General features: G+C 46.0%; 3 protein-coding genes across 6 annotated transcripts; 1 reads left to right on the top strand and 2 right to left on the bottom strand.

The window, feature by feature from the left end:
* Positions 1 to 1,572: 1,572 nt before the first annotated feature.
* Positions 1,573 to 4,028, bottom strand: ccdc90b (coiled-coil domain containing 90B). 2 transcript variants are annotated; one of them, XM_067256919.1, is made up of 10 exons: positions 3,983 to 4,028; positions 3,551 to 3,659; positions 3,299 to 3,418; positions 3,086 to 3,189; positions 2,893 to 2,994; positions 2,748 to 2,789; positions 2,482 to 2,553; positions 2,321 to 2,374; positions 2,132 to 2,246; positions 1,573 to 1,953 (listed from the first exon to the last, which is right to left on the bottom strand). In XM_067256919.1, exons 2-10 carry the CDS (start codon positions 3,639 to 3,641, stop codon positions 1,898 to 1,900), a joined length of 756 nt encoding a protein of 251 aa, XP_067113020.1. In that variant the 5' UTR covers positions 3,642 to 3,659; positions 3,983 to 4,028; the 3' UTR covers positions 1,573 to 1,897. The 2 variants fall into 2 exon arrangements, with proteins under 2 accessions (XP_067113020.1, XP_067113021.1); XM_067256920.1 differs by lacking the exon at positions 3,983 to 4,028 and adding an exon at positions 3,745 to 3,952.
* Positions 4,029 to 4,060: 32 nt separating this feature from the next.
* On the top strand, positions 4,061 to 12,297 carry alg8 (ALG8 alpha-1,3-glucosyltransferase). 3 transcript variants are annotated; one of them, XR_010878957.1, is made up of 14 exons: positions 4,061 to 4,152; positions 4,577 to 4,655; positions 4,811 to 5,004; positions 5,227 to 5,336; positions 5,640 to 5,707; positions 5,999 to 6,128; positions 6,262 to 6,365; positions 6,516 to 6,636; positions 6,810 to 6,949; positions 7,229 to 7,368; positions 7,559 to 7,656; positions 7,763 to 7,835; positions 8,231 to 8,633; positions 12,169 to 12,297. XR_010878957.1 is itself a non-coding variant. In XM_067256918.1 (13 exons), the coding sequence occupies exons 1-13, from the start codon at positions 4,064 to 4,066 to the stop codon at positions 8,457 to 8,459; spliced, it is 1,572 nt and encodes a 523-aa protein (XP_067113019.1). In that variant the 5' UTR covers positions 4,061 to 4,063; the 3' UTR covers positions 8,460 to 9,250. The 3 variants fall into 3 exon arrangements, 2 of the variants coding, with proteins under 2 accessions (XP_067113019.1, XP_067113018.1); XM_067256918.1 differs by lacking the exon at positions 12,169 to 12,297 and having other exon boundaries at positions 6,002 to 6,128; positions 8,231 to 9,250; XM_067256917.1 differs by lacking the exon at positions 12,169 to 12,297 and having other exon boundaries at positions 8,231 to 9,250.
* Positions 10,322 to 13,232, bottom strand: guca1d (guanylate cyclase activator 1d). Its single transcript, XM_067256788.1, has 5 exons — positions 13,029 to 13,232; positions 11,656 to 11,805; positions 10,992 to 11,079; positions 10,742 to 10,860; positions 10,322 to 10,435 (listed from the first exon to the last, which is right to left on the bottom strand). Exons 1-5 carry the CDS (start codon positions 13,221 to 13,223, stop codon positions 10,322 to 10,324), a joined length of 666 nt encoding a protein of 221 aa, XP_067112889.1. The 5' UTR covers positions 13,224 to 13,232.
* Between the last annotated feature and the right edge of the window lie 1,997 nt (positions 13,233 to 15,229).

Below are 15,229 nucleotides of genomic sequence, written 5' to 3'. Positions count from 1 at the left end.
GACGCATAACATGGTGGCTAACCTTTATACAAGTTTCTTGGTAATCTTGCTTTCTAACTGCTTTAAACCGAATTTTCAGGTGTTTTTTGCAGAAGTAAAAAAAAAAAAAAAAAATAGCTATTTTGCTTGGTAATACTGGTTTTCAATAAAAAAATATATTAAAAAGTGTTTGTGTGAATAGTGATTGGTGTGGCTTTCTGTATTAATTCTCCCAGAATCCCCCATCCTTTGATATTAATTTTCGTTGTCATATTGCTTGAATCATTAATAAAGTGAAGTAAAAATTAAGTATTTGTGCTGTTGGTTTTTATTCCGTTCATATTGTCAACCGAGTCAGAATGAGCATTTGTCATGGTTCTGCTTGTGTAGCGAAAAATTTGATGTGATTGTAACAGTGAAGTTGAGGACTAAGAAGATTCCAACAATGGTGTTCACTGCCACCTAGTGGAGAGCAGAAAAGCTTGCAGGGCTCAGGTTGTCAAGGCAAAGCGTCAACATCTCTCATCCCTCCTGCGTGTCAGGAAGCAGACTGACCAGTGTGTGCCTCCATGTCTCAGGTCCTGGGTGTCAGGAAGCAGACATTTAGTCATTTAGCAGACGCTCTTATCCAGAGCGACTTACAGTAAGTACAGGGACATTCCCCTGAGGCAAGTAAGGTGAAGTGACTTGCCCAAGGACACAATGTCAGCTGGTATGATCGGGAATCGAACTGGCAACCTTCAGATTACTAGCCCGACTCCCTCACCGCTCAGCCATCTGACCCCCCAGACAGACCAGTGTGTGCCTCCATGTCTCAGGTCCTGCTCTCTGATGTCTGCTGTTGCAGGAGCCGGACAGTGCGTCCTCCAGAGGCTGGGTGCCCCTGCACTACGCAGCCTTCCACAGCAGGCTGGGCTGCGTCCAGGTCCTCTGTGGCGGCAGTCTGGACGCCACAGACCACAACGGAAACACACCTGGTAACGGTCACACTGCTGAAACACACCTGGTACTGTCACACTGCTGTAACACACCTGGTGCTCCACATCACCCCCTTATGGTTTGTCACCTGTCCTCCTGCAGCACACCTGGCAGCCGTAGAGGGCCACGTGTTGTGTCTGAAGTTCCTGGTGTTGAAGGGAGGTGGTCTGGCCAGGACTCTGCAGGATAGAAATAACGACGGGGAGAATCCTCGAGAACTGGCCGTGAGGTTTCACAAGCACCCTGTTCTCCAGTGCCTTGAGGACCTGTCTCAACACACACAGCCCAGACGAGGAAGATGGTATGCTGGCTGCTTTTCTATTAGCTCAAACAATAATGAGAAATGTCTTTGGGGCAGGTTTATTCAACACCAGCTTGGGAGTTTACGATTCTTCTTACTGTGTTTGGTTCTAATGAGAATCAACAGACATTGTAAGTTCTGGTTCTCTCTCCAGGACATCGTAAGTTCTGGTTCTCTCTCCAGGACATCGTAAGTTCTGGTTCTCTCTCCAGGACATCGCCCCATGTCTTCCCATCATCGAGAGAAAAAAAACAACCAAGAAAAAAGCGAATGTTGCATGACTGTTTGTGAGAAAAGTGAAGGAATACATGGATAATATGTTTGAGCAATGTTTATTTAGATTCATGCACAGTACAATACATTGAGAAATTCACAAGATTGTGGACATGTTCCTGCTCTGGACAATCAGTCTATAAAATAAATTGAATTGGTGAGCAAAGTCTACTGTAATAAGAATTATGGCAGTTTGCTTATAGGTTTTAGGACATGCAAATAAATGCTGTTCAAAACGTGCATGCTCTAAAAACAACTCATTACAGTTCCCAATGGAAACCTCACAGGTAAAGCACGTTTTACTTTGTGATATATCAGGATAAACATGTATAAAATGTCACGAAAAACACTCCCGAAGGTGTCCAGTCACTTCCAAAGTCGATAGAACCCCAAAGTTATGGCCAGACAGGCAAAAACAGACGCTGTGAGAGAAGCGACAGGAGTTACAAACAGTAGCCTATTAAAATTGTGAGTTTTGTGTAACTACCTAAAGCACATCAAACCAGGGGTGTAGGTTTAAATAGGATTTTCTTAACAGATATGCCGTTTTCAAAAAGTGCCATGTCTAATAAACCCTCCGCCGGTGTCTGCCTGCCGTACCTGCAAGGTAGCGAATAGTCTCCAGCTTCAGGGACTCCAGGATGGTTTTCAGGGACGCAACCTCGAGGTCGATCTTCTTATTGGTCTCCATTGTGTCGTGATCGATGTCTGCGTTCTAAGGGGAAGTTTGACGAAGGGTTAGGAGTGCAGACGGGTGCGGCCCGGTAGCATAACTGTAAACAGGATTACCTTCCTGTGGAACTCTGTGCTGGCCTCCATCAGCTTGTTCTCTTGGTCGGTAAACTGAGGAAACAGATTCACACAGGCTGTATGACAGAGAGTGAGGAGGTTCAGGTGGACAGACACACACACACACGCTTACACACACACACACACACACACACACACACCAGATCTGTGACTCTGCTTCTCTCCAGGTTGATGTCCAGCTTGGCCTCAGCTCTGATCTTCTGACTTTCTTCCTGAAGCAGAAACACATCACATCTGGGATCGGCACAGCAATACAGAGTTACACATCAGTAGCTTGAAGCCCCTTTCCCCCTGGAATGACTTTTGCCACTTGACAGGCTGCTATTGTGAATAAGAATTGGTTCTTAATGACTTGCCAGTTTATATAATATTTTTTTTTTAATGATAAAATACCATAGATACTCACCAGTAACCTGCTTCTTATATGGTCCAGTTCGGTTTTCATTTTCTGTAATGAGACTCAACCTCATTAAGGCTGAATGGACAAGGACAGGCTATGAGTCCAAATAGGCACGGTGGAGATGATTATGTGGCTAATGGAGGTTATGTACCGCATTCTCGGAGCGCAGGTTGGCAAACTCACTCTTCTCCAGGATCACCATGTCCTTCCGGATGGAGTCCAGGTGCGCCATGATCTGCTGCAGCGCGATCTCCTAACACACGTGATTGATTGTGACTTCATGTCTAATATCCGCGTATCTAGCCTACTATATACACACGGGGCATGTGCACCCTCAAACCTACCTGATGGGCTGAGGTCACCATGTCCTTGTATACAATATCCATGTTTGATGTTGTCAAAGTCACTAGCGCTGATACTATGAGCTCTGCTTGATTCTTTTGAAACCCTACAACATTGACAAGACGTTTTACCATGGGGTTATCGTGAGGATCGTGAGATTGAAGAAATGAAGAAACTGCAATCATACAATCAATTTAAGATCTGGCGTAGCCTACCGTTGTTTTCCAACTCTATGACCATGGCATGCGAGTCAAACGTCAGTTTTCTTTGCTCGAGAGGTATCAACTCCACTTTTCTCATGTCGTAAGCTGCAACAGGTGCTGTAAAATGGAGCTCTATGGGTGGGAAACAAAACAGACAAGAGAGACAGAGATAGAATCAAGTAAGGTAGCCGATACATTTTGAGGTTAATTGTATAATGGATATTTAATTGTGTTTGACGCTTCCAAATCACTTTTTAAACTCACCTCTCAAGCATCGTGGTCCCCACGGACTACCAATATGTAGTTGCCGCGAAACTGACCGCAAAATAGTTGCTAAGTGCCTTATCCTGGCCATGATCTGAACCAACTTTGACTGAAAATGTAAAAAATTAGCGATCCAGTTATTGCTGGGTAAGAAACTAGGCTTGAAAATGTTACCTACGTTATCTTATAGCCACCTGAGGTTAAGTAAAAAGCATTATACTGGGGACAAAGCCTTCGTGTTCTTCATTCAGACAGGGCACCTCCAACCACACACATACTTTTTTACTTGGTGACACCGGATATAAACAAAGTGATTTACGTAACAGCTTTAAATGTATTTTCAATGGACACTCGAAATCTTCTATGCATATTATTAATCCATACGTTTCACTATTAATTGTTTGCTGAATGATGTACTGCCTTTAACCTTACCACACTATCGGACTTCTCAAATCGAACAACTCGGAACAAACATCTTATCAATAAAGCTTTGCTTACAAAACAAGACACATCATGGCGGCCCCCATGGATGAAAGTGGGAGTTGGTTCCCTGCATTGGCGCTTGGAGTTTCTTTCTTAAAATGTCTTTTGATAAACGCATAGTAAGTGAAGAATGTGGAGTGATGAGTCCGTCATTCATTTTGAAAGTCGATGATTAAAGTGAATCTGTAGACCGCGTATTTAATCTGTAAAGCTAGCTAGCTAATCCTAACTAGCGTTAGCACTCTGCGAGCCACCTCATCATAGCTATTGCGTTGTCAATGTAACTTTATTGATAGTAAGCGGTTGGCGGGGACAACTTGGAAGATTAGCTTATGCTAATTTAAAATGTATGTCGTTGTATATACAGTTCTCAACATAATATCACAAAATATGGACAAGATAATATATGAAACTAGTTGGAACATATTTTAATTGGCTGACAGTAGGCTACGTTACTTTTTACAAATGATCTGAATGTACATTATAGGCCACTTCTTGCAGAGGCCAAAGTAGAATGTTTTCAATGTCATTTCTGCTTTTCAGTCATTCCACGGACTTCGAGGTGCATAGAAACTGGCTCGCCATCACACATAGTTTACCAGTGTCCAAGTGGTATTATGAGGTCTGTTAATGTGATCCCCACTAAAATGTATCACCACATTGCAGAAGTGTTTGACAAATGTATTTAACTATTTCCGCAAAAACAATTCACAGTACATGCCAGTTAAAATGACAGTAAACAAATTTAACTGACCAATATTTGTATATTTTCTGTAGAATACCTCAGAGTGGACCCTGGACTACCCTCCCCTCTTTGCCTGGTTTGAATATGGCCTGTCCCATGTCGCCCAGCACTTTGACAAGGAGATGCTGGTGGTGCAGAACCTGGCCTACGCCAGCTCTGCCACGGTCCTCTTCCAGAGACTCTCGGTCATCGTAACCGACATTGTCTTCATCTACGCTGTCAGAGAGTGAGTATCTAGGCCTGGGAGTTGGAAAAGTGCTGTTCTAGTTATGGAAGGAATCTTTTTTTATTATTATTATTTATCCAGGAAAGGCTCTTGAGATTACAAATATCTTTTTCAAGATCATCCTGGCCATTATAGGCGGCAGCCATTTCAAATCATTTCACAATTACAGACAGAACAACATAAGGATTTTGTTTTTTGAAAGGATGAGTGTTTTCTTGTCAGGTGCTGCAGAACGGTCCGTCAGAACAGGAGCTCCAGGGATGTTCTGGTGCAGCCCAGTTTCATCCTGGCAGCTCTGCTGCTCTGGAACTTCGGCCTCCTTGTTGTCGATCGTATCCTTCACATCTCTGACGACACGGTTGAATTTGACAGTTGATGTGTTTCCCTTTGTGTTGAAATCAAGAAGGAGTTTAAGTCCAGCTCAGTTGGGTTTTCAGGGTAGATAAAATCACATTTTGTTTGTAAAGTGTTTTTAATTTATTTTTTACAAGCAATGTCACAACGGGCTTCACACACACCCATAGAACTTCACCTCGGTCCTAAACCAACCTAAACTCTTAAGGAATATAAAGTGATGACAGGATTAAGCTATGTGCTTGTCATGCTCTGTATCGAGGCCTTAACATTGTGCACAGATATTCATTTCCAGTACAATGGTTTCTTGTTTGGTGTTCTGCTACTGTCCATCGCAAGACATTTACAGGTATCATTTTGTGTGTGAAAAAAAAAAGTTACTAAATATTTTCGAAAAACTAGAAAGGTTTTTGTGTCGTGTTGTGTGTGGACAAAAAAGTTTAAAAAGGTTGAAAAGATATTTTAGAAAAAAAAGTTACATTATGGATTTGACAATAAACATTCCTAAATATTCTTTTTAAACATTAGTATTTGTACTTCTACTTGAGTGGAGGATGTGTGTACTTTTGCCATCTCTGTACCTAACATGTTGCTCCTGAAACCACATTCTTCTCTTCACCTGTAACATGTCTGTGTTGAGCAGGCCAGACATCTGGAGGGAGCGCTGCTTTTTGCAGTCCTGTTGAACCTGAAACACATCTACCTGTATGTGGCTCCAGCGTACGGCATCTTCCTGCTGAGGAGCTTCTGTTTCACCCAGGACAACACTGGTAAGGACCAGGGATGTTAAGGAAAATGCACTAAATGTGCCACCCTGGTAAGGGCTGTTACATGTCCGCTCACCGCTCAGAGCGTTTGGTGTTGTGATTGGTCGTGTCAGTGGTGATTCTTGGGTTTGTGCAGACGGCTCGCTGAGGTGGAGCAGCTTCAGCCCCGTGCGCCTGGTGGCTCTGGGCAGCATGGTTGTCTCTGTCTTCGCTCTGTCGTTCGGTCCTTTCATAGCCATGGTGAGTAGCCTTCAGTCTTCTGTACAGCCCCTGGTGAACGTCGTCAAGGAGACTTTGTGATACGCCTCACGGTACCTTTGCCTCTTACGGTCCGCTGGCTCTCTGTGAACGCCTCACTGTTCTCTGTGTTGTGGGCCCTGCTGTGTGCAGGGCCAGCTCCCCCAGGTCCTGTCCAGACTCTTCCCCTTCAAGAGAGGTCTCTGCCACGCCTACTGGGCACCCAATGTCTGGGCCCTCTACAACGGGCTGGACAAGGTTCTGTCAGTCCTGGGTGAGGAGGGAGAAAGAGGCTTCCATCCCTCTCACAACCTGTCTCTGGCCATACTTCAATTTTTTTTTTTTTTTGGGTGTTGAAAAAGATAATAAATGAATTGTGCTTATTTCAGTAGTCCAGCAGAGTTAGTGTTTTTACTGAGGGATGTTTGATGGTGCTGTGTTCCTCAGGGGTGCGTCTCAAGCTGCTGGATGTGAAGAAGCTTCCAGAAGCCTCGATGACCGGCGGACTGGTGCAGGAGTTCCAGCACTCCGTCCTGCCTTCCATCTCTCCCTCCATCACCCTCATCTGCACTCTGGCATCCGTCCTGGTGAGCTGATCTCTCTCTGATCTCTCCGATTTCAGTCTCTGCTTTAGTCTCATGCAGTTCATCCAGGAACGCCCCATGATCGTTGGAGTCTGTGTTCCACAAACGGCTCAGTGCCAGAAGTATTTAAGCATCAGTGATGTTTTGGTTTTTACCCGTAGCTGTGAATCGTCAGCTGATCCGACAGGATAGAAGCTTGTGTGTGTGTGTGTGTGTGTGAGAGAGAGAGCTGGATGGGTCATGGTCCATCACGTCCATGGTTTCCCTCCTGTGTTTCCTCAGCCCGCGGTGGTGAGTATCTGGCGTCGTCCGCGCGGCGCCCGTGGGTTCCTGCGCTGCCTGGTGGTCTGCGCCCTCAGCACCTTCATGTTCGGCTGGCACGTCCACGAGAAGGCCATCCTCATCGCCATCTTGCCCCTCAGGTGAGTCCCCTCAGGTGAGTCGGTATCGCAGCATAAACACTCCTATAAACACTCTTATTTAACTTAATCTAGATCAGCCTTCCTCAACCTCGGCCCTGCATGTTCTAGAATGTTTCCGTCTTCCAACGCACCCTTGTGTGCCCCGTTGTGTTATTCTAACTCTGTGCTTTATCCCTTTTGTGTTTAATAGCATATTAGCGGTCGAGAGCAGAGAGGATGCTAGGATCTTCCTGATGCTGGCCACCACCGGACACTATTCTCTGTTCCCACTTCTCTTCACACCTGCAGGTGAGGAGCCCGACTTGAGACCAGCCGAGTCCTGTTGCCTCTGATCTTGTGTGTGTTTCATGTGATCAGCAGGGCGTCAGGCTGAACATCTCTTCTCCTCCCACAGAGCTGCCCGTCAAACTGCTGCTCATGCTGCTGTTCACCCTCTACAGCTTCTCCTCCCTGAGAACTCTCTTCAGGTCAGCTACATTTACATTTAGTCATTTAGCAGACGCTCTTATCCAGAGCGACTTACAGTAAATACAGGGACATTCTCCCGAGGCAAGTAGGGTGAAGTGCCTTGCCCAAGGACACAACGTCAGTTTGCATGACCGGGAATCGAACTGGCAACCTTCGGATTACTAGTCCGACTCCCTCACCGCTCAGCCACCTGACTCCAGCTAACACCTCAGTGTTTCTGTCCTGGTGGTGTTGAAGGCGGTGGAGGTAGCGAGGTGGGGTCTTATTCTGAGATCCCCACAGAGCAGAGGTCAACACGCTGCTGTTCAGCTCATCAGCATAGCTACATTGATTAATGATGTAAGTAATGATTCGTTCCATACAAATAAGCCAGGTGTCTCTGTCTCTCTCCCAGTGGCCAGGGCCCCCTTCTGCACCTTCTGGAAGCTTCCTATCTCCTGGGCCTTTCTGCCGTGGAGATCATCTGTGAGATTCTCTACCCTCTGTCGCCGTGGCAGCAGACCCTGCCCTTCGTGCCCCTGCTGGTGACGTCGGTGTACTGCTCCGTGGGCGTGGCCTACTCCTTCCTCCTCCTCTACCAGTCCCTGCTGCGGCGGCCGTCAGACAAACACAAACGCCTGTGAGAGCTCGTCTCCTCCCTCCCGGCGAACCCTGACCTCTTAGCTCACGCTCTGGAGGGTTCCACGGCAACGACGTGTCGCTTCAACCGATCCAGAACAGCGCTTAAAGACCGGTCTTTGGGGGCGTTGGACGACCCGAAACGCCCCCCCCCTGTGAAGTGCTGAGTGTGTGTACAGGTAGCGTGTCTTTTTCCAAATGCAACTAGTCCACTAGTGAGGGGATTTGTGGTGGTCTTTTTTGAGCGGTAACTGCACAGGTATTATCATTACCATTATGGTAGTTGGTTTAACGTTCAGGTAATCCAGGTGGGTTAGGGATTAGATCAGACCTGGCTCAGAGCGGGAGCAGGGAGCAAGCAGATATGAATCCACTCAGCAGGAGTAGAGTTGGGTTAGTTCTAGTAATATCATCACTGGAATAGCTGAAGGAGAGCCTGGGAAGGGGTGGGAAAAATATATAAGAATTCTCTCCAACGATGGACCAAAAGTATAAACTTTTTAGGGACGGTATGTGAAATCATCTTTAAACTTAAAACTCTGTTTTGTACCTTTTTTGAAGTAAAACATTTGTGTTGTGAACACGTTATTTCCATAGTGTTGTTGTCGGTTAGTCGTAATTTATGGGTTCTAGGTAAATTGGTGTGAATTAAAATTAAGTTTAATTGAGTTAGCTGGAGGTGACTATCATGCCCTCAGAGTTCCATCTCTAATGTCCTGAGTGTCCGTGACTCAGATCTTCAACTGTCAGCTCCATGTTTCATTTATATTATAAACAAATAAATATTTAAGATATCAAATAATCAGTGTCTTTTTAAAAGGTTTATTGATAAGGCAACACCAATTGATTAATAGAAATCAATCAAACTTATAATCAGTAAGTAATGTTAAATGATTGCTTACTGAGTTCTCCTATTGCACACAAGTCACAGCCTGAGACCCTTTCATGAACATGCACAGTCCACTCAGTACAACGTCAGAATTCACATCTTTATAAAACACAAGCATCATTATGTACAACACGCTGACGTTCTCTGCTCCTGCTGTGTGCATTCCCTTCCATTCTCTGAATACAAAAATAGATAAAAAGACAAAAACAGAAGACAAAAAAACAACTGTCTGTAGTTCAGAGAAGTCCTCACAGAGAACTGATAACCAGCAGTCAGTCTTCCCTCAAAGCTTACTGTATAATAACATTCCACTGTGTGTCAATTTGTTGTCTGAAAGGTTGTGAGGGGGTATTATCTACCTCTTCGTTGCTTAGTAACGTACTGATATATACACAAGTCTCATAGCTTGACCAGTAGCAATATTGTAATGATTAAATAAACAATGCCACTTCCCTTTGTGACATTCAACAAGCAAGACTAGGAAAACGGAATAAACTCAAGCCAACTATGACAGAGACCAGAGGAAGTTCAGCAGGAGGTGTAGATATCGACTGAGAGTCAAACTGTGCATCGTGTAAGAGACTCCTTCACACGATGCACAGTTCAGCATGTACAGGGTTTTGTAATTGCCAGCTGGAGGAATAGAGAGAACCTAATTCATCGTCAGTGTTTGATCGACATCCAGCATGGAAATATTTGGAAAGGTGACCGTCTGACCTGTGCTTCTCCAGGGATGCAGGAAAGCAGCGCAGGCAGATTTCTGCTGAAAGAGCTCAAAGATTTCTGTGTCAGTGAACAAACTAACAAAAGGTATGCGTATCTACAGAACCCTCATCCCTGGAAGTCCTTCAGAGAGCTGCTTGTACCGGTCTCGAATCCCTCCTAAAATAAGAAACCACGTTGCCATGACGAAGGTGTAAATCCGGGTGGGGTGGTAGGAGGGGAGCTCTGACTGAACCCTTGACAGCATTAGCAGGATCAGAAGCAGTCCAAGGACAGGCTCGCTCTCTTGGCAGCCAGGAAGCTTGATTCCAGCAGGGACGTTTGCAGCGTGACCTTTGACCTCCCAGGGGAGCCCAGCTGGTGACCTCGCTGTGCAGGAAGTAGGAAGCCGGAGATCAGAGAGCGAGCGTTCATCCTGGGCTGTGACGCTAGATGAGGAAACAAAATGCACCGGAACATGTTCGCTTCAGTGTTCCCCCAGGTGTGTGTCTCCCAGGTGTGTCCCCCAGGTGCCCCCCCCCCAGCTGTCTCCACATAGTTTGCTTGGCTGCTTCTTGTATTAAGCCTCCTCTGGTTCTTCATGGGGTAATCTCAAAATTAGTCTTTAAAGGGTTAATGTTCAGGACGTTTTTCTTCAGTGTCCCACACTCCTGCCAGCGCACCCTCTTATCCCACCTGGCGTCCCTCCACGATGATGATGAGCACAGGAGTCAGGTCCATCATCTTCTTCAGCATTTCCATGATGTCAGGGTGTCCCTTCGCTCCCTCTATGAACTCCTCCAGAGTCAGCTCACCTGCAGGGGAACAAGGACAGCTACAGTCAACAAAGCTCTCATGACATCCTGTGGATGTTAAATGTGGCCTTTGTGCTGCAGTTAGACAGTGTTGAGGTCAGGGTATCAACATGTCCTTGTGTTCTCCTCACCTTCTCCGTTCACGTCGATCCTCGTGAATATGAGCGACACGATCTCCTCGGGGGTGACGTCATGGTTACGTGTGATGTCCTGAACCGCCTGAGGACAACACATAGAAAAACAAACAAATACATGTTTGTTTACTGAACAGTGTGCATCCACATTCTATTCCAGTTTCCTAAAACAAAGTACCACATACAAACGCAAGTAAGTGCTTTGATAAGTAATCAATAATCATGATAATTAAAAAATTATGTCCTCTTCAAAAGTTATTCATGAGTGGCAAAACCAATGAGGTCAGAGCGCAAATGAGGTCATTCATCTATGACATCCCTTAGCATGCCATTGGAGGCACTGATTGGATGAGCTCACCCAAAGATTAGGTGGCCTTGACTAATTTAGGTTCTAATCCAACCTACTTCTCTCAATTAATCTCAGTGAATATCACCAGGCAGATCAAGTCGGCTGATGTCATTCAGCTTTTCCAACAAGCTAATGAACCTTTCTCCCGAGGTGAACCTGAACGTCTGAGAGTGACGCGAGGCTCTAGGTGGTGAAACAGCCTCCTCTCTCATCTCTGATTCCTCAGATCTGTCTGGCGGTTTACCTTCCACATAAACTGATCATAACGGCTACTGGAACCAGAACACACAGTGTAATCAAACAAACGTTTACCGTGAAGATTGTTTCCAGTTCATCTTTGTCAATCTTTCCGTTCCCGTCTTGGTCGAAAAGTTTGAAGTACCACTTTAATTTCTGATTGATTTCTCCTTTCAGCATCAGACTGACGGCAGCGATGTACTCCACAAAGTCTATGTACCCATCCTAAACAGGAAGAAGAGGGAGACAGAGGTTCAGAGAAACATACTACCACTCAATTCACATAAAACCAAACTACTTTACATAAAATCTGATCAAACTGGGTCAACTATTTTATGATACCCAGAATGCAGCAGCACTACAGCACACAGACCAAAGCAGCCCTCACTTCCTCCCCTGACAGGAAATGACATATCATCAGAGATCACTCTTTGATGAAGGTATGCCCTGTCAGGTGATAATGATCTCATCTGTAGACCTATGGTAGGGATTCCTCAGTAGTGTTTTAAATGTCTGTGGGTGATATTATCAAACCATAATCCCCAGATTATCCCCAGAGGATAACCTGATTTTTTCTCTCTGTTACAGATTACCCAGAGCTATGGTTTTACCCGTGTAGCATCAACCATTATATTGCCTGCTCCGCCTAGTTTGATGATTAGTGTGACGCCTACCCAACAGCACCATCAGCAACACCCCATCTCCCTCACATTTATATTTCTACTACAGCCAATAATCACACTCATTTAGACAGAGGGAAATCAGACACACAGTCAGTGTTGAAGAATGTGAGTTTAAAGGCATGTTTGGCTGCTTGGACGCTGGCAGCTTGATCCCATAAACTCAGACCCACTTTCTGCATGGATCGTCATTAAGCAGCTCTCTCTCTCTCTCTCTCTCTCTCTCTCTCTCTCTGTCTCTCTCTCACACTCACACTTACACAGCAGGCCCTGACAGAGACAATCCCTTAAGGTTAGCCTACCAACTGAGATCCTAAATGGGATCCGTCTCATCCATGAGTAAGCTCATTAGGACAGGAACCTCCTCAGAGAACATCTCGTACTTAGCTCCATATCTGAGCACATTAGGTGTCTCAGGCTGACCTTTAACCTTTCGCCAGGGCTTGCATGAATTCTCCAAAATTGATTATCGATGATTGTTGGACTCGGTTTTGATTGGTTGGATGAGTGTGATCAATGTCAGTGAACACACATTGCATGACGTTCACCTTGGAGCCACCCAGACCAGACAACAGGTCTGCAGTCTCTTACACATCTTAGAGAGTCAACATCTTCCACCTATCCTCCCTCCACATGTGAACCACCACCATCGCTAACAACGTCCCAATGCCACCAAAAGTGTCCTTTCAGCCGTGACCAAACCACACACCAAACAGCCCCGATATTCGCGCCTGCGTATCTGAACAGAAGCTTGTTGTTTGTACTCACCCCGTCCATGTCGAAGGTAAAGAACACCTGGTCCACGTAGCTGTTGGCATTCTCGGTCATGCCCTGCAGCCCCAGGATGGCCTTCAGCTCAAACAGAGTGATGAGGCCGGATGGAGACTCCCTCATGAACATGTTGTACCAGTGATGCATGTCCTCGGCCAGGATATCATCCAGATTGGACCCGTGGTTCCCCATGGCTCTGCTTTGGGGCCGAGGAGCCTGGAGGTTGCAGCCTCTGCAGGGGAGAGCAGGGGAGGCTGGGCTGGAGGGCAGCCTCTGCAGGGGAGAGCAGGGGAGGCTGGAGGTCAGTAGCGAGGGGACGACGGCCCTTGACTTGTCCCTGAGCCTGGAGGGTGAGAGTGCAGGAAAGGACCAGGGAGGACGGCGGAGGAGACCAGGAGGAGACCAGGAGAATCAGTGTTGATCTGGCCGTGTGGTGGCTGCGATCCCTGCGGACTAGCTGTGCAGCACGGCTGGGCAGACAGCGGAACTCAGGAGTCTCTAAACCTCTTACTACCTGCTGGGGACATGAGAAACACTTAAGATAACTCCCTAATTAGATAACCCCCCCCCTCGCCTCACACTGAATCAGGCCAACAGGCTTTAGCATGCACACAAGGACAGGCATGGGCACTGGCACTGAAACAGCCTTGGTTATGTAACACGCCTCTCAGTCTGCCTCCACCGAGGGCTTCCTCCTTTGTTAGCTAGGAGATCCTGCCTCCACTGCCTCTCCCTAAACACCAACCCAGAGACACTGAGGAGGCTGAAGTCAGACGCGCCTTCGGGTTTCTGGGTACACCGCCAGCTTCCAGAACCTGCGTTCAGGGGCACCTCCAAAGGGGGGGCCATGGGGGGGGGGGGCACATGGCCACCCTGATACAATCGCTGGCCCCTCCACTGGCTCGCATGGTTTGGTACGTTCTGACTCCCCTGTTCCTGATGTTAATCAGGGATTAGGAGCCTCCAAAAGGACACTGTATGGTGTTCATGCTGAATACCAGCAGGACAGTTCCTGGTCATTACATGTTTCACTTGAAAGGCCTACATACTGAATGTGGCCGCTTCCTGAACTGGGCCTGGTGCGTGCAGAGCTTGGTGCAGACATCCAGCTTCTCCTGGACCTTCTAGATGACCCTTGATTAAGAGACTTGCATTAATTGTATTGCATCACGTGATTTGTCTTATCAATTAATGAAGAACTCTGAGCTGGATTCTTTTAATCGTGTTTGACCTTGTTTGTATGGCAAATAGTTTCATGGCATTCAGTAAAACCTGGCGCTAACCGTTCAAATACCGTCGGAACTGGACATTTCTGGTCCTTGATTTTCTGCCTGGCACATGCGCTATTTGTACTTTGTTTTGGATGAAAGTGTCTTCTAAATTAATACATGTAATTGTAGTTTCTCATTGGATTAGCAGAGGGTCACATGCCAACAGCAGAGTTTCCTGTTGTCATGGGGATGGGGTTTAGTTCAAGTCTTTTATTGTCAGGTGCACAGAACAACACAAGGTCAGACTGGGCACTGAAATTCTTGGGACAAGACAACACAAGCAACCTGGCATAACATAACATATAAGTACTAAGAACATAGATTACATCTACGATAAGCTAAAATAGAATAGAAATAAAATAATAATAAACCTCCTAAATATACGAAATAGTTTACAGTGGAAGGTATCCTTAAATCAACCTTATCTAGCTCAAGGTTTCATCCCCGGGGAGTCCTAACTAATATCTGGCAACTGCCGTTGTACACTGCGATGAGTTATAAAGCTACATAGATTTAGTTTATCATAGATGTAATCTATGTTAAACTGAATACTTTTATGTTATGTAATGCCAGGTTGCTTTCCCAAGAATTTCAGTGCCCAGTCTGACCTTGTGTTGTTCTGTGCATCTGACAATAAAAGACTTGAACTTGAACTACTGTACAGGAACACGGACATCACTCGTCAGTCTAACTAATTAACTCGATCTGATCTTTCCATGGGATTCACTGATTTAATTCAGTCCTTTCTAGCTCAAGTACCCCTTCCAGGAAAGTCAAGAGACGTCTTCCATGGCGGAAAGTTTAGTGCAGGAAGCACGCTCTGCTGTCGTCAGTCTGTGCTGGATGTGTTCAGCTCCGGGTGACGTTTACGGTGATTAGCCTGGCTCACCGCATTGAACGGTGAGTACAGGGAACGGTGACCCCATT

This window comes from Osmerus mordax, chromosome 19, assembly GCF_038355195.1.
Source record: "Osmerus mordax isolate fOsmMor3 chromosome 19, fOsmMor3.pri, whole genome shotgun sequence".
Taxonomy (NCBI): domain Eukaryota; kingdom Metazoa; phylum Chordata; class Actinopteri; order Osmeriformes; family Osmeridae; genus Osmerus; species Osmerus mordax.
The sequence above is the reverse complement of the archived record's forward strand: the minus strand, read 5'-3'. Positions and strand labels throughout refer to the sequence as shown.

Coding starts and splice junctions, on each gene's coding strand:
- alg8 (XM_067256917.1), top strand. CDS start 4,064: ATGGCGGCCCCCATGGATGAAAGTGGGAGTTGGTTCCCTGCATTGGCG. Junction 5,337..5,639: donor CGGCCTCCTTGTTGTCGATC/GTATCCTTCACA, acceptor CATTGTGCACAG/ATATTCATTTCCAGTACAAT. Junction 6,950..7,228: donor GCACTCTGGCATCCGTCCTG/GTGAGCTGATCT, acceptor GTGTTTCCTCAG/CCCGCGGTGGTGAGTATCTG.
- ccdc90b (XM_067256919.1), bottom strand. CDS start 3,641: ATGGCCAGGATAAGGCACTTAGCAACTATTTTGCGGTCAGTTTCGCGG. Junction 2,554..2,747: donor ATATAAGAAGCAGGTTACTG/GTGAGTATCTAT, acceptor TTTCTGCTTCAG/GAAGAAAGTCAGAAGATCAG. Junction 1,954..2,131: donor GACTATTCGCTACCTTGCAG/GTACGGCAGGCA, acceptor CTTCTCTCACAG/CGTCTGTTTTTGCCTGTCTG.
- guca1d (XM_067256788.1), bottom strand. CDS start 13,223: ATGGGGAACCACGGGTCCAATCTGGATGATATCCTGGCCGAGGACATG. Junction 11,806..13,028: donor TTACCTTCGACATGGACGGG/GTGAGTACAAAC, acceptor CTTCCTGTTTAG/GATGGGTACATAGACTTTGT. Junction 10,861..10,991: donor GATCGACGTGAACGGAGAAG/GTGAGGAGAACA, acceptor GTTCCCCTGCAG/GTGAGCTGACTCTGGAGGAG.